This window comes from Camelus bactrianus, chromosome 22 (assembly GCF_048773025.1).
Source record: "Camelus bactrianus isolate YW-2024 breed Bactrian camel chromosome 22, ASM4877302v1, whole genome shotgun sequence".
Classification (NCBI taxonomy): Eukaryota; Metazoa; Chordata; class Mammalia; order Artiodactyla; family Camelidae; genus Camelus; species Camelus bactrianus.
The window spans coordinates 26,825,754-26,848,130 of NC_133560.1; the positions used below are offsets into that span (position 1 = coordinate 26,825,754).

The window sequence follows — 22,377 nt, forward strand, 5'->3', positions numbered from 1 at the left end:
GTACACTTAGGAAGACCTTGTACATCTCAGGCCCCAAACCTTCATGGGTACACACTCAGGGTGCAGGGGCTCAGCTCCTCCCTGGGTACACGTTCATGGGCCCACTGGGGGAATTTGTTCTCACACCGCCTGGGGCCCCAGGGTTCCTGGCATCACGTCCACGTGTTCACTGCCCTTCCCCAGTTCCCAAGTCTGACCACTTACAGACCCTCCCTGACCAGGTCCCGAAGCCTCCCAGCCACACCAATAACAGACTGGAAAGCCACGTGCTTTCCCTTTGGCCTTTATCTTCATGAATCACGGAAAGTGAGCGCAGAAACAAATGGACACGTCTGGGCACACGCTCTGAACCCCCTCGGTGACATAATCAGGCATGCTCATGTTGACACACACCTGTTCACGTTGGCACAGGCAGTGACACGTTTATACACTTATCCCGCAGGGCACACATGTGTTTATACTGACAATGAAATGGGCACATACAACATGTAGCACCAACACCCACACCCCACAGTGACACACCTCTGTGGTTGCTGCTGACACGGCCACCCACCGTGACATGCATTACACTCACACACACCATGCTACACGCGTGTGTCACACACGTGACTCCCACCTGCAACATTCACCCATAGCGCCTTCCTGTGGGACACACTGAAATACCCACCCTCCCCGAACTACTTACCCCCATACACATGTGCGCACACACACACGTAATGTCACAACACTCATTTGCCAAGATATGTGATTTTCTACACGTGGGATGAAGGACAGGTTCGGACCAGGCTGGGGCCCCCATCTTCCATCTTCACTGAGGGATGCAATCTTGTCCTCCCAGCTGCAGCCAGGGCTTCAACGCCTTCTCATTGATTTAGATGAGGGGTCTGCGGCGTTGGGGGTGAGGGGTAAAGGGTGGAAACCCAAGGTCAGGCAGATTCCACTCTCAGAAGGGAATCTAGGGCCAGATCAGGGGGGTGGACCCCTCATCTTCCTCCCTTCCCTCCCCAGCTCCAACTTACTTGGATTTGGCATCTTCAGCATCTCGATTTCGTCTAACTTAGCCCTGGTTTCACTTATGGCTAGGGGTGGGAGAGACAGAAGAAAACTGAGGTGGGGCTTTGCCACCTTTATTGGAAACTCCCTGTTTGACCCCCAAGCTGGGGTGCCACAGAGCCCGTGGAGTTGGAGTTTTCCAGTAGCATTTATATACTCCCTAATCCATCACCCTTCCAAATCCTGCGCTCTTGGGAGGGCGAGGCCCCACTGCCCCATCCCCCAACTCCCCAGCACCCAGCCCAACGCTGAGCACAGAGACACGTTCACCCAGTGGAGGTCGGTAAGGGCACCTCTTAAGAGTTTCTGGCTCTGTTCCTGGACCTTGTTCTTCAGCGTGTTAATGCCCTGCACTGCCATCCTGGTGCTCTGATTGAGGGTGCTCCAGGCCTCCTTCTGCAACTCCAGGCACCCCTGCGCCGAGAGGGAGACTGAGGGTGTGGGGTGGGGATGTCTGTGTCGCCGCTCCCCTCCCTACCCCACCCAGGCCCAGGTCCTCCCTCACCATTCTGAAGCTCCCCTTTCAAGTTCAGCAGCTCCTGGGACATCTCAGAATCTGTTCAGGATGGGGGTGGGAAAGGAAAACCCTCCAATCGCCCTAATTCTGCAGCCTTGGGAGGCAGACTTGACCTCCCCAGCTCCCGAGGACCCCTCCACACTGCCCCGGCCCCTGCCCCAGTCACCAAAAACTCGAAACACTCACTCTTCATCAGGACCAAGGCCAAGAGAACGACGCAGGACAGGGCGAGGAGGAGGGACAGGCTCACCATGGCTCTGTGCAACAAATAGAGGCCCTGGGCAGAGTCCAAGGGAGGCCTGGACTGGGATGGGACTGGGGCAGAGGCAGGACAGGTCACCTCCAGGGCCCAACACCGCCACTCGGACCATTGGCACTAACACCATCAACAGCTCTGTCACCTACACGTGCTGTCCCCAATACCATAAGCAGCTTTGGCCATCAACGACACTGCCAGCCTGGCCAGAGCCACCAGCAATGGTCCCTAACACCATCAGCATCACCCCCCTCCTTACCATCCTTCACTGACACCCACCAGCATCAATGCCCATTTACGGGCACTGTCCCCATTGTCCGACCTCATCAGTACCCTCACCAGCTCTGTCTGGGTGATTCCTTCCCGATGCACTCCACCACGGTCACTTACTCACCATCGCCATCACCCAGATCTTCCATTCACACCACCACCATCATCATCACCTACAAAGCTACCCCCACCACTGTCACACACAAGCCTCAACACCACGCCATCGACCTGACCCCCACGCACTGCCCCTTGTCTCAGCAATGCTCTCCTGCAGGCCCCTCCCCAGGCAATGGGATGTGGCTCATGGGTGGCCGCTCACCCTTATTCTTGGCTGGTGAATGACTGCCCTTTGGCTGGTCACGATTTCTGAAGGTCAAGGTGAAATTCTCATAGGCAGGGTCATCTGCACCTGTGAGCAGGTCAGTGGAAGGGGCTGTGGAAACCTGCCTGCCCGGAGCGCTGGGACAGGGATGGGAGTGGGAGAGGAGGCTCAGACATCTGGGTTCACCGAACCCTGCACACAACACACTTCTGGGGGAAAAGACAGGGAGTGGGGAATAAAGGTCAGCTTCTTGATTAAGGGGAGAGGGTGTGTGTGACCGTCTGGGTGATACACAGACACACACACTTTCTGGGTAGGGGAAGGAACCCTCTGGCCCCAACTTTCAGCTCCTTATCTCTTCTATCCCAACCTCTCCCTCTCGACCTCTCCCCTTGCCTCTCCAGGGCGAGGTGCCTAACCTTCTTTGTTGTCTGGGGATCGCCGTTTCTTGTCTTTAAAGGCTGCTGCCTGCATCTTGACCTGGTTCATGTAGATTTCCTCAGTCTCCATTTTCCCCGGGCCACCAATTTGTCTGTATTCATTCTCCACCCACCGGAAGGTGTCTGGAAGGATGAGGAAGTCTCTGGGTTGGGGTGAGGGAAGAAAGGAGGGGTCAGCCTCCTCTTTCCAGGGATGCAGGACCCTCCCACCTCACCTTGGGCATCCTCACTTCCACCCCGGCTCAAGAGGGGTCTTAGGAGACCAGAGGTCTCAGGGAGGACCAAGAACAGGAGCCTACAGTCCCGGAAATGGAATGGAATAGTCAGGAACTTGTGGTTAAAGTGTTAACTAACACTATGGTGGCGATCACATTGCAATAGACAAATGTATCAAATCAACACGTTGTACACGTTAAACTTACACAACAGTCATATGTCAGTTTTTTTTTTAATTTTGCTGTTTATTAGCAGGAGAGATAATTAGGTTTACTTATTTATCTACTTTTAGAGGAGGTACTGGGGATTGAACCCAGGACCTTGTGTACGCTGAGCATGCACTCTACCACTTGAGTTATATCCTCCCCCATCTGTCAATTGTATTCAATAAAAATAATGGTTTTAAAAAAGGGATGGTCAGGAAATCTACAGGAAGCTCTGTGTGTGTGTGTGTGTGTGTGTGTGTGTGTGTGGGTGGGTGGGTGTGTGTGTGTATGTGTGTGTGTCTACTTGGATGAACCTCAACCTCCCATCTCTTGCTCTCAAGAGAAGAGCTTTGACGCCTCCAAGCCCTACCTTTTAGGGCAGAGGCAGTTCCTAGCCCCGGTTCCCCCTCTCGGCCCCGCCCTGCGAAGTTCTACTTCTTCAAGATCCCTTGAAGGAGAAGCGCGGGTAGGAGGCAACAGGGTCACCGAACTGCACACCCACATGTGGGACTGAGGCCAGGCCTCACCTTGACCTAACTCCGGAAGCAAACCCACTCACACTCAGCCACACATCTCCTCACCTACCCAGAGTCCCACACACGAACACTGATGCACACCCTCCTGAACACCCCCAGTCACAATCTGCCCGCCTGCACGTGTGTCACCCTCATTTGCAGGTCGATGCGTATTCATGGCATCACACTGTCTGCGCTCTGCCTAGCTGTCTTGAAGTTCTCTTTGTCTCTCTGACCTTGAAAACTGTGGATTAAAAAAAAATGAGACCAAGTATACAGGGAATTTTCTCTTTAGATCTAGAGCAGTGCCTTCTGATGGAAGTAAAATGTGAAATGCATCATGGTTTTGGAGGGCAGGATTTTTAAAAATTGAAGAATAGTTGATTTATAATATTATATTAGTTTCAGGTGTACAGCATAGTGATTCAATACTTTTATAGATCATACTCCATGTAAAGTTATTACTAAATAATGGCTGTATTACTCTGCGCTGTACAATACACCCTTGTTTCTTATCTATTTTATACATAGTAGTTTGTAGCTCTTTTACTGTAGTCATCTTCAAGTTGGTCACGTGGCGGTCTGATCAGCACCATCTTGATTGTTTTAAGTGCAGTTAATCTTCATTTTCAGACTCAGTTTGTTCCCATTTCCTTGAGGCCAGTTCTCAGAATTGTGCAAGATGGAGCAGCTTATGTCATGGCTACACTCTGGTCATCGTGTACTTAACTTCTTCCACGTGGTGGGCATTTTAGTATCTGTAAAACGGCTCAGAGGATATGGCTCAGAATCTTATCTGTAGCCCTCGAGGAGAAAGTAAAGGTCTTTGACTTTGCTGCATGGCTAAACTATTATTATTTTGTCCTGTTTGACTGCTTCTCTTTGCTTCTGCATTTTTTCATTTCTTTGATTAAATGTATTTTTTTGGCTAAAGTTTTTCTAGAGACAAGAGACAGGCAGAGGACACTGAGGGGTTGGTGGTGTCTGTCCTGGGAAGGCCCCATAGGGTCCTGCTCCATTACTCTCCCTTTGGAAAAAATAAGTTTGAAACTTTCTATGTGTAGGAAGTGAGTATGTTTTAGATTTAAAACGTGTGATTAAATTCTAGATAATTTTGGAATGGTCCCCAAGATCCAGTGAGGATAACATTCTCTTTCCTAAAGCATTGCCAATCTTGTCTGCTCAAGGAAGATTGATTTAATAGTGGTTAGATGCCAGCCCTTGTATCTGGTCTTACAAAGACTCCACTTACTGGGAAATGTGACCCCACACCCAGCCCAACAGTCACAGAAGAGATGGGCCAGTGGCGAACTGGCTTTGCTCTGATGGACAGGCACAGGGAGTGGGGCCACAGCATTACACCTTTCCCTGGCTCTGATGAGGCTGAGACCAGGCCCCAGCCCTCTGGACTTTGAGGAAAAGTTAGTCCCCAAACTGGAGACCCTCAAGCAACCATGTCACAGTGGCCTAAGAGGGCTCCTGAGGTTGCCTGACCAGACTTTCACTGAGTAACTATCTCGGCTTTCTTTTAAGAAAGAAAATATGTCCTAACTAGGGATTGGTTTAGGGTGGGCATAGGATCCAAGCCCAGCCAATCAGAGTCCAAAATTTGGCACAGGGGCAGGAACATGAGCCAGACTCAACCAATGAAATTTAGTCCTGAGGCTCTTGGTGGGTTAACCAGGAAAAAGGGTATCCTCTTTCCCCCACTCACTCCTCACCCTGCGGCCGTAAGACTGTGAGGATGTAGGCCTGGAGCTGTGACAAGAGAGAGCCTGCTTGAAAGTGAAGCCAGCACTGAGGAAAGCAGACCTGACAGGGAGTAGGGTCCTGGACACATCATTTGAGACCCTGGATCCAGCCATACTTGAATCTGTTGTTCTAACCCTGGGCCTTTCAGTTACATAATCCAGAAATGTCCTTTCGCTTTTGCTCCAGCTAGCTTGACGTGGGTCTGGCTACTACAGGGGCCAGGCATTTGGCAAAAGAGGAAGGAGGCTTAAGAAGGGGGAGGGGTTGCCTGTCAAAGTCTGTGCTCTGGGACAGGAGGGTGACTGTTGGAACTGAGCGCTCTGAAGAGGCCTTTCTTGGGGTCCATAGAGAAGGACAATTGTGGGTCTTGGAGACAAGGGGGCATTCACATCAGGGTCTGGAGACACTGGAGTGCTCCTCCCTTCACGCCAGTGAAGGACAGGCTAGACAAGGTACTCGACTCACCCCCTCTGGTTCTTAACACACTTCTGAATCAGTGATCCCACTCCAACCCCAAGGCCGAAGTGGGATTAGGATGAAGGACGTGGGAGGAGAATGCCTGGATCAGAGACTGGGTGGATGCCACAGGCACCAGGAGTGTTTGTGACCTCAGCTCATGGCCACCAGTATCAGACATCATAGCGGGTAGTTGCCAGTGGGAGGAGAGTCCAAAACATCTTGAAAGCTGGAACTCCACCCTGTCCTCCATTCTCCAGCCTGAGGAGTATGCTGGGGACTGTGATGTTTACCTCTGGGGTCCCTTTTAAGATTGAGCACCAAGTATTCTGAATTCTCTGCCTGCATCTCTCAGGGACTGGCTTTTAAGACTCCTGGGTTAGGATTCTCAGGAACTAGACCTTGAATCACCTGGGTTGTGCCCCTCTCCCTGTGGTGCTGAGGATTTCCCTTCTAGGGTTTTGACTCCAGGCTGAGACCGGTGTCATGGGGGTGGGGGCGGGACTTGATGTTGGAAGTATGAGAGTCTGTCCGAGGCATACATGTGTCTGTGTGTCCCTGGGTCTCTCCGTTCAGTGGGCATGTGTGTATCTGTGGGCGGCGTGTCTCTGTGTAACCATGGTAACTGGGTTTTGTACTGTGCGTGCACATGGCCACGAGTAACTACGTATGTGCATGTAGTGTGCGCACCTAGTTGGTGTAGCCACGTGTGTGTGGTTATTTATTCAACAGACATTTCCCGAACACCTTCTATCTACCAAGCTCTTTCTAAGAGCCAGATACATCAAAGATACAAGCCCCCTGCCCTGTGTTTTCATATTTGAGGGCTCATGAGAGGTACATACCATGAGCTGTAATTACTCAAAACTGCACCTGTGCATGTGAAAACGTGAATTGGTGATGTAGGTAGCATCAGGTAGGAGTTCTCCCCAGACCCCTGTGAAGACTCCTTCCTGCTCATGACCCAGCTTTGTCTGCCCCTTGGGGGTCCCCTGATGCAGGTGAGGAGAGAGGGATGGGGCTCAGGGCTTTGGGCTCCCCGATGGCTCAGGGATGCACCCTGACCCAGGGGCTGCTGGTGGCCTGAGTCCCGGGAGCACACGTGGATAGGGTGGGTGAGGGTCCCTGCCCTGTCCAGACCCAGATCCCTGAGGAGGCCTCATTGTGGGCAGTGGGGAAGAATGACCCAGCAACTTCCCGGGAGGTCCGAAACGCTAGGGTGACCGACAGGTTGGCTTCAAAGGTAACACTCCCTTCCCCTCCTGAAGGTGGCCACGAACCTTGGGTGTGGGTGTCATTAGAGGAAGTTAAGTCCCCATTTTTTCAGAAGTAGAAGTGGGGGACCACAAGGGAGGAGTGGGGAATGGGGCAGAAGAAAGTCGCAGTTGTCCCCCCACCCCACTCCCTCTGGTGACTACGCGCCTCGCTCTTTTTGGAGACGCCAGCTCAGTCTCCCTCACCCCACAGAAGACACAGCACAGGGCCCAGGCCCTCTCCATCCTCTTCTCAGCCTTTATTTCTAGCCCCGCCCCTCCGGGGCATGACCCCACCCCTCTGAGGCTGGCCACGCCCTCGAGGCCCATCCCGTATGCAGGTGCAGCTTTAGGCTACTAGGCCTGCAGGCGACAGCAGCGGGCTCCTGTCCAGTCCATGCCTGCGCACTGGCAGTGGCATGTGGTCTCGGCGCGAACATCCCACGAGCCACAGGCAGAGCCACACGTGCAGCCGGTGACAGCGAAGCCTGCCAGTGGGAGCGAGGAGTGGGGAGAGCTTGGGCTCCGAGCCAGAGGCTGCGGGCCTCGGGGTCCAGGGGGCTGGAGGCCCTCACACTGGAGAATGGGAGCTGGATGCGTGGGTGGTGGGGACGCTGGCGGTTGAGGACCTGGACACCGGGGTCCTGAGGAAATAGGGTCCGGGAGTTGTGGGGAGGGAAAAGGCTGGGGGTGCAGACCAGAACATTCTAGAAGTAGAGACTGGGTCTCCATGGTCTTAGAGAAATAGAGGCTGGACGTGGCGGAGGGGGTTACAGGGTACCGAGAACAGAGCTGAGAGTTCTGTACTCACCTGAGGGGCAGGTAACCAGGTCCCCCCTGGAGGTGACACTCCGGCAGTCCAGGCGAACTCTCCTTACTACGTCAAGTACTGCGGGGTGGTGGAGGGGGATGGGTAACTGTGAGACCAAGCTTCCCCTCCCCCATTCTTATGCTGCCCAGGCCCTGTGGTCTGGACATAGGCAAGGGGTCACAAAAACTCCCCTGGGGAGGTCCCAGGTGGTCTGGGCCCTGGGGGAGAGCCCAGGTGGAGGGGAGCTCACCGCCTCCCAGGATTCTGTCTTGAGGTGGGCATTTTGGAGGGAGGAGGGTTTGGAGCTGCGGTTAAGGGTGGAGCCGGGCAGGAGCTGAGATTGGGGTCGGGGCCACTTCTTGTCTGCTCCATGTCAGGAATTGGAGGGGCCCCTGCTGAGGTCAGATGTCAGGGTCCTCACTTAGGAAACTGGTGGCATCTTGGATCTTCTCATTGAGGGCTTCATCCATGGGACACAGTGACGTGCCACACACCAGCAGCCACAGGAGTGGGACGAGGAGGAGGGGGAGAGCCTTCATCCTGCAGGTGCTGCAAGAGAGAACCAGGGGGCCCACGGTGGGGTCAGCCCCTTCCCAGCCTGGGAGGGATCAGGCCCGCCGAGCGTGTGGGACCTGGAGCCCTGGGTCCCGATGGAGGACAGGGCTGGAGGGCCAGCTTTGCCCAGGCTCCCTGGCTGAGGCTCTGGGCAGAGGCAGGGGCCCCTGTCACTTACCCTCTCCTTGGACTCTGCAGGCAGAATCCTGGAATATACATCCTTTGCCCCTGCCTCAGCTTTCTCTTTAAGGCCTCCGGGTGTGGGGCTTCCTGTCTTGGCTAAGCCCCTTGGCATCCTGGCCCTCCCTTCCCACATCCGGGGCTAAGAGGAGGCCCCCAGGGTAGGCTCCAGGGCCTCCTCTTTCAACAGCCTTCCCTTCCCACATCCGCGGGACTCCCGGAGATGGTTACCTGGGGAATAATTCCAGAAACCGCAGTTGGAGGGACAGGCAGAGAAACACAAAGGTCACCAAAGTCATGTCCTTGTGTGAGAACTGCATACCATGTTCATTCCCAAATGCCCATCACAATAGAACAGACAGATAAAATCATGGTCTATTCCTTCAATGGGACAATCTACAACTGATGTTGGCAAGTTACAGCCCATGGGCCAAATCCAGCCTGCCGTCTATTTTTGTACCACTCACAAGCTAAGAATGGTTTTCTTTCCTTTTTCTTTTTCTTTTTCTTTTTTTTTTTGTTTGTGTTTGTTTCCAATAGGAATAGATTTTTTTTTAAATTGTGGTAAAATATACATAAACTGTGGTAGGATATAGCTCAAGGGGTAGAGCAGGTGCTTCGCATGCATGACGTCCTGGTTTCAATCCCCAGCGCCTTCTCTAAAAAAATTAAACAAACAAACAAACAAACTGAATTACCTCCCTCCCCCCCCAAATATATATATGTATACACATAAAATGTACCATTTTAACCATTTTCAAGGGTACAATTCAGTGGCATTAAGTCCATTCACAATATTGTGGAATCATCACCCCTCTCCATTTCCAGAATTTTTTTTAAGCATCCCAAACTGAAACTCTACCCATTAAACTCTAACCCTCCCCTCCCCTCCAGCCCTTGGTCACCTCCAATCTACTTTATGAATTTGCCTATTTATTCATATTACAAATACACGGAATTAGCCTTCTGTGTCTGCCTTATTTCGCTGAGCATAATCTTTTAAGATTCCTCCATGTTGTAGAATGTATCAGAACTTCACTCCTAGAGGGGAGGGTGTAGCTCAGTGATAGAGTGTGTGCTTAGCGTGCAGGAGGTCCTGGGTTCAAACCCCAGAACCTCCATTAAAAAACTTAAATAAACCTAATTACCTACCCCTACCCAAAAAAGAAAAAACTTCATTCCTTTTTAAGGCTAATATTCAATCATTTGTACATACCACATCTTGTTTATCCATTCACCCGTTTGCGGCAGTTGGGTTTCTGTGAACAGTGCGGCTGTGAACCGGGGTATGCAAGTATCCCCGTGAGTGGCTGCTTTCAGTTATTTTGGGTACAGACCCAAGAGTGGAATTGCTGGATTATATGGCAATTCTGTGTTTAACTTTTTGGTGAACTGCCAAACAGTGCTCACATTAAATTTTTTGTATTGAAGTATAGTTGATTGACAGTCTTGTGTTAGTTTCTGGTGTACAGCATATTGATTCGGTTATGCATATGTATGCTTTTTCATTATCAGTTATTAAACATTTGAAAATCATTAGAAAGTTAATATTTAATGACATATAGAAAGTATAGGAAATTCAAATTCTAGGGTCCATAAAAAAAGTTTTCCGGGCACACAGCCATGCCCACTTTTGAATATATCATCTGTGGCTGCTCCACACATCACTGGCAGAGTTGAGAAGTGGTGACAGAGACCACAAGGCCCACAAAGCCAACCACTTTTACTAACTAGCCCTTAACAGAAAAAACTCCTCCCCCGGCCCCCCACTAGGCCAATCGCTGTGAGTGTGAGGTGAAATCAACATGTGGCTTGCAGCTTCGTTCGGCCATTTGGATTCTCACCAACCTAATGGTGAGCAGAAAAACCCAGACACAATAGAGAACATTCTACATCAATCCATTTATTCCAAAGGACAAAAAAAAAAAACAAAACCCAAAACCCCACCAAGCACAACTAATCTAAACTATGATGTTGGAAGCGAGGACAACATTTTCCTGGGAGTGAGTGTAGAGATAAGAAAGGGGCAGACAGAGGGCTTCTGGTAAGCTAGTGAAATGTTTGAACTGTATGCTTATATTTGCACATTTTATGCATGTTGCATTTCAGTAAAAATGATGTGTGTCTGTGGAATCCTGATGTAAATACAACTGTGTCCAAGGGCCAAAGTGTAGGCAATGTTGATTGAGCACCTATTAGAAGCTAAGCCTTGTGCATCCAATAGAGGGGAAAGGGACACTCCTTCTGCCCTCTTGCAGTTTGTCCTGTCAGAGGAAGATGGACACCAAGAGAACACTCAATCAGCCTCAAATTCTACCTGTCACTTGTGCCCTGAAGCACAGGAACCCAGTTCTGGGAGGACTTCCGATATAAGAATCTGGGCTCCCCCTCCAGAAGATCTGAACAGACATTATTCCAAAGAAGACACACAGATGGCCAACAGGCACACGAAAAGATGCTCAACATTGCTAATCATAAGAGAAATGCAAATCCAAACCATGATGAAAAATGTTCAACATTGCTAATTAAAGAAATGCAAATCAAAGCTACAATGAGGTATCACCTCACAGCAGTCAGAATGGCCATCACTGAAAAGTCTACAAATAATACATGCTGGGGAGAGTGCGGAGAAAAAGGAATCCTCCAACTCTGCTGGTGGGAATGTAAATTGGTGCAGCCATTATGGAGAGTAGTACAGAGATTCCTTTAAAAACTAAAAATAGACTTACCATATGATCCGGCAATCCCACTCCTGAGGATATAGCCAGAAAAGACAAAAACTCTAATTAAAAAAGATACATGCACCCCAATGTTCATAACAGCACTAGTCACAACAGCCAAGACATGGAAGCAACCTAAATGTCCAGCCACAGATGATTGGATAAAGAAGATTTGGTATATATATACTATGGAAAAAGCCATAAAAAAGAATGAAATAATATCATTTGCAGCAACATGGATGGGTCTAGAGATTATTAAGTGAAGTCAGAGAGAGAAAGATAAGTATCATATGGTATCACTTGTATGTGGAACCTTAAAAAATTATACAAATGAACTTATTTACAAAAGAGAACAGACTCACAGACATAGAAAACAAACTCATGGTTACCAAAGGGGAAAGGGGGTGGAAGAGATAAGTCAGGAGTTTGGGATTAACAGATGCACACTAGTATATGTAAAATAAATAAACAACAAGGACCCACTGTATAGCACAGGGAACTGTATTCAGTATCTTATAATAACCTATAATGAAAAACTGAAAAAGAATATATATACGGATGTATGTGGACAGATGAACGTGTAAAGAGGATGTGGTGTATGTATACAATGAAATATTACTCAGCCACAAAAAAGAATGAAAATTTGCCATTTGCAACAACATGGATGTCTTGGAGGGCATTATGCTTAGTGAAATAAGTCAGACAGAGAAAGATACTGTATGGTATGCTATTGCAATACATATAGAATCTAAAATATTAAACAGACTAGTGAATATAGAAAAGAAATAGTCTCACAGATACAGAGAACAAACTAGTGGTTACATTACCAGTGAGGAGGGGAGAGGGGAAAGATAGGGGTAAGGGATTAAGAGGTACAAACTGCTATGTATAAAATAAATAAGCAACAAGGATATATTGTATGGCATTGGGAATACAGCCAATAGTTTGTAGTAACTATGAATAGAGTATCATCTACAAAAAAATTTTGAATCACAGTTGTCGTAGGATCCGGCAGGCCGGTGAGCAGGCGGTAAAAGAATTTACCAGAGACAAAGGAGGAGAACAGTAAAGGAGTTTATTAGACACGCTGCCACAGAAAACAGCGGGCCACGCAGACAAGAGCTGCCCGTATGCGCACCGAGGGTTGGTTGCTGAGGTCTTTTATAAGGGAGGGTAGAATTTGACTCCTTGTGCTTACGTGACATCAGGGGGTCACAGGGTGCGTGATCAGTTCACACACAAGTTTCCAATTGGTTTAGGTGAGTTGAGAAAGTTAGGGTCCCTGAAAGGGCAGTGGGATTTATGATTCCGATAAGGAGGAGACATGGGTTGAAATAAACCAGCCTGAGCTATTGTGAGAGTGACCATTTCCTTAGGCTATTAGTTGTGCTGGGGCAGACACATGTCAGGAAAGAATGCACCTTATCTTTTGAGGGATTGCAGGCAGACATCTGGGAGCCAAGGAATGATGGTCATTGGACTTTGAAGGGCTTCCATTGGCCTCCCAACCATGTTGTACACCTGAAACAAATCTGACGTTGTAAATCAACTATATCTCTCCCTCAAAAAAAAAATCTGTTCTCCAGTGGAGGAATCTAGGAAAGTTCTTATGGAGGAAGAGATGGCTGGGCAGCAACTGGAGCAACTGAGCAAGAGTTCACCAGGAGAACAGGCCAGCAGGGGCTTTCTGGGTGGAGGGAACTGCATATCCTAAAGCTCTGGGGTGGGACACCGTGTACCAGTGTGAGGAACTGAAAGAAAACCTGTGGGGTGGGAAGGCAGAGAGTCTGGTTGGAATAAATGAATTCCAGAGGCAAGTTCGTGTGCCTGCTGCACCATGAGGCCAAACAAATTGAAACGCTGGAGTCTGGAGCAGAGAAAGGTTTATTGCAGGGCCGAGAAAGGAGGACAGGGTGGCTCATGCCCAAGAAAACCCCAAAGTCCCCAAAGGGTTTCAGCAAAGCATATTGAAAGGCCAGGTGAGGGAGGGGGTTGCAGGGTACGTGATCAACTCATGCACAGTCCTCTGATTGAGTGATTTGGAGGGAACAGGGTGGTCAATACTATCAACCCCTAGGCACCAGGAGGTCTGGGGTCCACATGCTATGAATAATCAAGTAGTTCATTTCTTTCCTTTGGTGGTGATTTTTAGCATCTGAAAAACTCAGGAAATATACATGAGATGCTATTATCTAGGTGCTTCAGAGAGGAGCTGCAGCAGAGGACATGGGGGAGGGGTCTGTCCCTGGAAGGCCCCACAGGGTCCTGCTTGGTTACACAGAGGCTCTCTTTCTTGAAGACCCCCAGACCTAGCTGGGGCACAGGGTAGCTTGGGAAGTGGCAAAAATCATTCTTGGAAAGCTCTCATTTTTCAAAACCCTTTAGTCTCAGAATGTTTCAGGGAAAAGCTTTTGAAGGGTGCAGAAGCGCGGAGCTCTGACTACAGGTTGGGTGAAAAGCAGGGAGGGGTGTAGAACCCGTGGGGTTCTCTGGAGACCCAGTTTGACAACCATTCGTTCAGTGTCAGGGAAGAGCCTTAGATGGCCAGATGAAAGGAATGTTCACACATTGAGGTTTGAGGAAGTCATTTTGGCTTATGCATGAGTTACCTTGAACGTGATGTTAGCTAAAACAGCCTGTTTGTGGCCCACCAAACACCCACTCTACATCTGCTTTAATTATTAAAGAAAAGGGCACATTGACTAGATGTCAAGAATGTCCATGTCAAAAATAAAGATTAAATGCTTCCCTTCCTGGGACACCAAGGCTGGTACTCCTTTGATGATAAGACTCCCTTCCCAGGCGTCAAGTCCATACTGACTCTGTGCTGTGTGCATGCTGGTCTTTGCTGTTGTTGTTTAAATCTTGAAGGAATGTATCCCTGATTTGTTCGATGCTCTTTGTTCTGACAAGACAAAAAACTGTGCTGAAAACCATACTTCTCTGGAGCAGTTCCTCAGTTATCTGAGAGGCTGTCTTCCGGGCTGTAGTTCTCAGTTTGGCTCAATAAAACTTTTCGATTCCTATGTGGTTGAAAAATATAGCCTGCCGTATCAGTAAACAAAGGATGCAGCAGCCATCAAGCCATCAGCCACTATAGCTGCCCCCAGCGGTGAGCCTTGAGGAAGGGAAATCAGGATGGAAACAGGATGCCACCAGCAAGCCCTCGGCCACTGCGGCCATCCCCAACGCTGCACCCAGGGGGATCTCAGGATGGGAAAGAACAGGAGGATACTGGCCCTGGATAGCTAAGGTGCACGTCAAAGGAATGATTTCAGTGAGCCCGGACTCTTGCATCTTCCCATACAAGGAGAAGCACTGAATTCATTAACTTGGCATGTCTTGTTTTCTTTAATTAACAATAATCTTTTGATGTTCCAACTACGTGGTTTTTGTTGCAAAACTCCTATATATCCTGGCTCCTTCCCTGCCTCTTTGGAGCAGTCCCTCAGAGCGATCTTAGAGCTGTCTCCCGGTCTTAAGTCCTCAGTTTTGTCCACCAAATAAAACGCAATTCTCAGCTTCTAGGTTGTACATTTTTCAGTTGACATCTACTATTACTTGCTGATTATTTTCATCGACAGTCTCTTAATTCTCCTTTTAAAAATCCTTTCATTCTCCCTGATTTCTACCAGCAAAATTGAGCTCTAGTGCCCTTAATTTTGCATCTAATACTACCTAATAAAATTCTAGAGTTAGATCTTTAAAATGTACAATAGAATAATCACATGCTTATAATTTGCTAAGGTCAATTTTATTGAATTATAATTTCCATGCAATAAAATGCATCTATCTTAAGTGTTCAGTTGGATGCATTTTGACGAGTGTATATACCTGCATGCTGCATGAATGTTTTGATTTCCCCAAGTATTGGGTTTAAAAAAATAAGGTGTAGTTTACACACAGTAAAATGTACCCTTTTTACTGAGCTCTATGAATTTTAACAAAGGCATACAGTTGTGTAAACATCACCACCACCAAATACTTATAATTTAAATTATAATGGGGGGGGAGTTTCCCAAAGATTTGAAAGAAATCTGTGTCCTGAAGCCACAGAGAGGGAGAATTTTTCTGCCCCATACAAGTGGATTTCCTGTGCACTGCAGACCTCGTGAATATTCATAAGTGTTACCAGCTTGTTCTCGCCTCTATTAATATACATCTGTCCTTGAAGTTATTTTGGACAAAAGGGCCTGTTATCACCCTGAAGACTGGAAGCTGTTGCCACTTCCTGTAAAATTGACATGCAGAGGCCCCCTGCGCTTCTGATTGGTTGCCTTGCTTAATCACTTGGCCTGCTGACGATGTCGCAATGACAGGTGGCCAAATCAGAAAAGAACCATTGACACTTGCTTTCTGTTCCATATGAATGTCAGAAAATTAAAGTAAAAGCCTTGGAACACTGCCACATTTCTTTAGCAAAAGCTGGAGAGCCTGGCCTCTTTTCCATAAACACTTCTGACCTGGGGCCCCAGGGCTGGGGGATGGGATCCACCTTGTAGAATGGGAGCCTGAGCACCTGTGGGCAGCACAAGTCGGGAGAGGACAGGTGGGTGGCTCTGGTAGGACCTTGGGGCCAGACAGAGCCTTGAGTTTGGGTAGTGAGAATTCTGGCGACTCCCAGTGTTAACCACTCAGAGATTTTCCTTTGTGGAGACCCACACCTGCCTCTCAGCGTTCCCCGGCTCCTTGAGCCTCTCGCTTCCTTGAAGAATATGCTTGGTCCTTCATCTGGGGGCTCTCTGGCCAGTTCTGATATGATCATGTCGACTGTTTGCTGAATGCTTAACCTTGTGTTGAGCTATTTACACATATGACCTCACTTAATCACCGCCAGCACCCGGTCAGGTAGATATGATTATTGGCTCTACTTCACAAAAGAGGATGCTGAGGTCCAGAGAGGTTAAGTGACTTGCCCTGGGGTCACACAGCCAGTTGGTGGAGGAGCTGGGATTTGAGCCCAGGCAATCTGATTCCCAGACCTGCACATTTTAGCCCTAAGAAGTGAGGGGTGGGGGCTCCCCGGATGGCCAGTCACTGTCCCAGTTTTCCTTAATTAAAAAAAAAGAGAGAGAAAGAGAACAGGGGAGAGTAAAACTCAGTGGTAGAGTGCATGCTTAGCCTGCATGAGGTCCTGGGTTTAATCCCCAATACTTCCATTAAAAAAAAGGGGGGGGGGAGCAACTGCTTTTTGAAAATATTCCTGCTGCTTTTCTTTTTCTTTGAAAGAAATTGACAGAAATGAAATGTCCCTATGTAGGAAGGCATTCAAAGATTACAGAAGTTTAGAAAAGTTCCCCAATATTCCTACTCACCTGGAGTAATCAAGAAATGAGGAAGGGGTTAGGAAGTAAGCTGCATACCCCCTCCCCAGCTGAGAAACAGTGAGTAAAAGAGAACGGTGTGGGGATGGATCGGAGAGTCTGGCCACAGCTTCCTGACAGCCTCCACCACGTTCCTCATTTCACAGTTGGGAAACTGACACTGGATGAGGCTGAGTCACTGCCAAAGGGGAGATTTCAGATCCAGATTCACCAGATGCCAAAGTCCTTACTTTTAACCAAGACATTTTCCCACCCATGCCATGAGGTGGGGGGTACAAGGAGTGGGTTGAGGAGGAATACAGGGCATGCAGGGCAAAGTAAGGGGCAGGCAGGAACAGTTTTGTAGAACCCACTTTACCCAGCCCGGTTCTTAGACGAGCTGTCGCCCCAGCCCCTTCCTTCCATACCTGCCCTCCCTCCCCAGCCAGGTGCATCCAAGCAATAAAAGCAGATGCCAGTGAGTTTCAAGGATGCTGTAGTGGTGATGATGCCTGAGGAGGCTGCAACCCACTTCCAGGGATCGAGTCCCAGCTCAGCCACTTACTAGCTTCATGGCTTTGAGCAAGTGGCTAAGCACCTCTGGGCCTCAGTTTCCCCATCTGTCAAATGGGATTATTCTTAGGGATGTTCTCACAGGGCCTGGGTGAAGATTAAGTGAGTGCTTTTCTCCCCCCAGCTTTTTTGAGATACAATTGACACATAACATTGTGTGAGTTTACAGTGTACAACATGACAATGTGATACATGTGTATATTGCAAAATGATTACCACATAAGGTTAGTTCACATCTCTAACACCTCCTGTAGTTACCTTTTTGTGTCTGTGTGGGGTGAGGACATTGAAGATCCACTCTCTTAGCAACTTTCAAGGACACAAAACAGTATTGTTAATGAGTCACCATGCTGAGCATTAGATCTCCAGAATTTATTCATCTTCTAACTGGAAGTTTGTCCCCTTTGATCAACATCATCCTGTTTCCTCCACACCACCACCCCCAACCCCTGGGTACCACCATTCTATTCTCTGTTTCTATGAACTTAGCTTTTTTAGATTCCGCATGTAAATCTTAAAAAGACCAAACTCATAGAAACAGAGAACAGCTGGGTGATTGCCAGGGCTGTGGGGACAGGGTCGGGGGGGGAATGGGTGAAGGCGGTCCAAACTTCCAGTTAAACAACGAATACATTCTGGGGGTGTAACGTACAACATGATGACTCTAGTTAACCATACTGTGTATTGTGTATTTCAAAGTTGTCAGACAGTAGAATTTAAAAGTTCTCACCACACACACACACTCTGTAACTATGTGAGGGGCTGTTAGATGTGCCATCTAACCTTATTATGATGATCATTTTGCAATCTATTGTCTATGAAAATAATCAGTAAAACTGGAACAGGAATAGAAAAGAGTTTTATTTATTTTTTTTTTTGAGCCAAACTGAAAGCTATAGCCTGGGAGATGGCAAAACAAAAAAATTAAAGCAGATGCACAGTGTGTGTTTGATAAGCCTTAAACGGGCTGTTCTAGTTAGCATAAAATTCAAGCTAAACTCATGGATAAGCCAGAATGACTTCCTCACACTGCAATATGTGAATATTTATTTTATCAGTATATATGAATTAAATCACTACGTCTTAAATTTATCTCAACAAAACTGGGGGAAAAATAGATTCTGCATATAAGTGAGATCATACAGTCTTTCTCCATCTGACTTATGCCATCAAGCGAGGACTTTGTGTGAATCTATGTAGACAACAGAGAATGAGGCACATAGTGAATGTTTCATCAGTGTCCCTTTTTTAATCATTATTTTCCCAGAATTGCCTCAGCCGCTGACTGGGACTGAGACTCTGAGTGGTTTCAGAGAATTGTGGTCTCTCAAGGTGAGGGACCCCCCCCAGCCAGGACTTCCTCTCTCTGTCCTGTCCCCTCAAACACCTCAGCCCTGGGGACCCCCATGGTGCTCCCCCCAACTGGAACAGAACCTTCCCGCTCGCAGGGTGGTTTCCTCACCTCACCCCCAGACGCTTTTCACAACATTCTTGGCAGCAGCTGTTGGTTAATTGTGTTTTCAAATTTTGAGCAACTTTACCAAAAAAAAAAAAAAGGGGGAAGGTTGCTTTACTTCCTGACTTCTGGGTCCCCCTGGGAGGCTGGCCCTCTCTCTTCTTCACTTTTCTCCCTTCCACAGCTTTCCTTGAATCACAATGACTTCCCCTTCCTGCCCTGGGGGCCACTCAGACCCTGGCCACTCAGACCCTCCCTCAGAGGTCTCAGTACTTCTGTTCTGCCCCGGGGGATCCAGGGGCTTCACCATCCCACCACCACCCCTCCTGACCCAGCTGGCAGCTCCAGCATGCCTGGGACCCTCACATTTTTGTTTTGGTTTGTTTTGGTTTGTTTTTATTGAAGTATAGCCAGTTTACAATGTTGTGTCAATTTCTGGTGTACAGCATAATGTTTCAGTCACCTGTACACTTACATATATGCGTTTTCATATTTTTTCACTGTAAGTTAATGCAAGCTACTGAATATAGTTCCCTGTGCCCTACAGAAGAAACTCATTGTTTATCTGTTTTATAGATAGTAGTTAGTATCTGCAAATCCCGAATTCCCAACTTATCCTTTCCCCTCTGGTAACCATAAGTTTGCTTTCTGTGTCTCTATGTGAGTCTGTTTCTGTTTTGCAAATAAGTTCATTTGAATCATTTTTCAGACTCCACATATAGGCGAGATATCATATGGTATTTGTCTTTCTCTTTCTAACTTACTTCACTTAGTACGATAATTTCTAGATCCATCCATGTTGCTTCAAATGGCGTTATTTTATCATTTTTATGACTGAGTGGTATTCCATTATGTACATATGTATGTGTGTGTGTATATGTATATATACCACATCTTCTTTATCCAGTCATCTGTCAATGGACATTTGGTTGTTTCCATGTCTTGGCTATTGTAATTTTTTCTGTTTTTTGTTTTTTTTTAAAATAGAACAAGCTCAAGATCACAAACCTTTCCCTCCCATTACTTGGATGAGGTGTTTTCCTAGAAGAGCCCCTGCCCTGCACAGCACGCGCTAAGAACTATGACCCTCTGATGTGTCCCTGAACATCAGTGCTCGCCCCCACCCCCGGGGGTGCCCTCTGACCTTCCAAAGCACTGAAATTGCCCTGAGCAATCCTTTTTTTTCTCATTTTGTGGAGCCATCTCTCCTAGCACATCCTGAGAACCACCGCCTAGCCCAGCGCTGGACCGATTGAGTGTTAAAAAATCATAATTTATTATTATATGAATAATATTTTACTATAGTATATGCTAATGTTGTAGTAATATATTATTATCACTGTGGTAGCCAGTGGTTCCTGGGTGCTTCCTATAAGCTTGTAACGTGACCACGGGTGACTCTGGGCTCTGTACCCACCCGAGGCCTCCCAGATGGGCTTGTGTCCAGCTGCCTCCTGGGGATCCCCCACACCCACAAATAACACATGAGAAAAAGCATCGGGTTGTTACTTTCCGTACAAACCGACTACAGTAGTTCCTGAGGGCTAGTTCTTTCGAGAAGGACCCTAGCTAATTCCAGCGAAAGGAATGAAAACGTTGAAAATAATCCTCAAGAGGGTCCAGGCGGCAGGAGTCCATGGCTGCTAACACCTTTGTGTGGAGAGTGGTTGGGGACCAGGGGACACCTCTCCGCCCCCTACACCCCACTGCCAATCGTAGCGACGTTAACAGTATGGAGCCCCTGGGGTGATGCGTCGTCACAGGATGCAGAAAGAGGCTGGATTTTATTCTCATAGGTGGGTTTTGAGAATTCTGCTCTTTGCATGCGGAGGGCTTGGCATGGTACCTGGGACACGGCTGGGGCCCTGACACTACCGGCTGCTCTGGCCCATGGTGTGTGTGTCCGGGGGGTGGGGCGGGGGGCGGGGCTCTTGACTATTTGTAGAATCAACACTTCCTTCGGTGGGGGACTTCCCGTCATCTACGTACAAACAAGGGGTAGAGGCCGAGGTGATTTAAGCAACAGAGTTTCGTTACCGCTGAGAACTACTGAGTAACTCGTGACCTACTTCCCGCCCCACCCCCGACCCCCGCCGTCTCTAATTAGGGTCACCCAATCTCCAGTTACAGACGCCAAAGAGCAAAGCAACCTGCCGACTGAGCCACAGCGCCTTCTGGTGCTCACAGCCCTTACCTACATAAGCGGGTCCTGGAGGAAAACCACCGCTTCCCAGGCAGCAGAGTTTAAATGTTAAACCTTAAAACAATCTCTCTCCCACTCCCCCCTCCCCAAAGCCGCATGGGGAGCCCTGCATCCAGGGCTGGTCGCACCCCTTGTACTCGACGACATCGCACGTCTATCTTTCTGCCTGGTTAGGAGTTTCATGTAAATCTTAGAATTGCTGCATCAGAGGGTTCTTTTGCTTCTCCAAAGCCCCACCTGCAAAACGGTGTGTGGGATTTTTCTGGGAAGAGTGCCCTTAGATTTCCCTGAATTCTCAAAAGGATAGGTGACCTCAAAATCAGGCCCAAGTCTTCAGTGGGTGGGGAAGGAGGACCCTGGGGGTCCCGTGTCTGCCAGCGCCCTCCTGGTCCTGACCTTGGACTGGTCACATCACCAGAGGGGACAGGATGGAAATAAGTAGTGCTCCCCTGGGGGGCACTATACCCAACTTGCCCAGACACCAGGGCTCCCACCCCAGGCACCCATCCCAGCTGAGTCTCATCGCCAACATTAGACTTGGGCCCCCACTTGCCCCTGCTCAGATCTCTTCTGTAGTTTCCCATCACCCTAGTGGGGACCAAATCCTCACTGAGGTCCCATGTGGCTCTCAGACTATCATCCCTCAAGACCCTTTCCCTTCGGCTCTATTCCACCCTCTTGCCTTTGCCTCCACTGCGCCCTTCTCTCCCTTCCTGGACTCTTCTTAATTTTCATTCTCTTAAGCTTCACCTCCTCCAGGAAGCCTTCCCTGACTGCCCCAGGCTGAGTATATCACTATGTCCTCCGGGCTCCTAAAGCTCCCTGTGCCTCAGACTGCTGCCCTGGCTGTGTTTTCTGTGCTTCGTCTATCTCTCTAAGACAGATGAAGAGAGAAGGGCCTTCATCTATCTTATTCATGCTGTGGGTTCACATCTTGTTTTAGCTGAGTGTCATAGGCTGAACTGTGTCCCCAGAAAATTCATATGTTGAAGCCCCAACCCCCATGCCTCAGGATGTGGCTGTATTTGGAGATGAGACTTAAAAGATAATTAAGTTAAAATGAGGTCATTAGCGTAGACTCCAATCCAATAGGTCTAGTGTCTTTATAAGAAGAGGAGATTAGGACAAAAACACAGAGGGGAGACCACGTGAGGACACAGGGAGAAGACAGCCATCTATAAGACAAGGAGAGAAGCTTAGGAGAAACCGACCCTGCCAACACCGTGGTCTTGGACTCCCAGGCTCCAGAATTGTGAGAGAATAATCTCCGCTGTTTAGGTTGCCCAGGATGTAGTACTTCGTTGTGGCAGTGCTAGCAAA

At 48.4% G+C, this 22,377-nt stretch overlaps 2 protein-coding genes across 2 annotated transcripts; both read right to left on the reverse strand.

Moving 5' to 3' along the window:
- Positions 1-267: 267 nt before the first annotated feature.
- Positions 268-3,158, reverse strand: MCEMP1 (mast cell expressed membrane protein 1). The gene is made up of 8 exons (XM_074350908.1): positions 3,074-3,158; positions 2,838-2,981; positions 2,416-2,505; positions 1,757-1,885; positions 1,559-1,609; positions 1,347-1,484; positions 1,020-1,079; positions 268-884 (listed from the first exon to the last, which is right to left on the reverse strand). Exons 2-8 carry the CDS (start codon positions 2,926-2,928, stop codon positions 853-855), a joined length of 591 nt encoding a protein of 196 aa, XP_074207009.1. The 5' UTR covers positions 2,929-2,981; positions 3,074-3,158; the 3' UTR covers positions 268-852.
- Positions 3,159-7,501: 4,343 nt separating this feature from the next.
- On the reverse strand, positions 7,502-8,929 carry RETN (resistin). The gene is made up of 4 exons (XM_074350035.1): positions 8,801-8,929; positions 8,489-8,616; positions 8,068-8,145; positions 7,502-7,744 (listed from the first exon to the last, which is right to left on the reverse strand). Exons 1-4 carry the CDS (start codon positions 8,839-8,841, stop codon positions 7,614-7,616), a joined length of 378 nt encoding a protein of 125 aa, XP_074206136.1. The 5' UTR covers positions 8,842-8,929; the 3' UTR covers positions 7,502-7,613.
- Between the last annotated feature and the right edge of the window lie 13,448 nt (positions 8,930-22,377).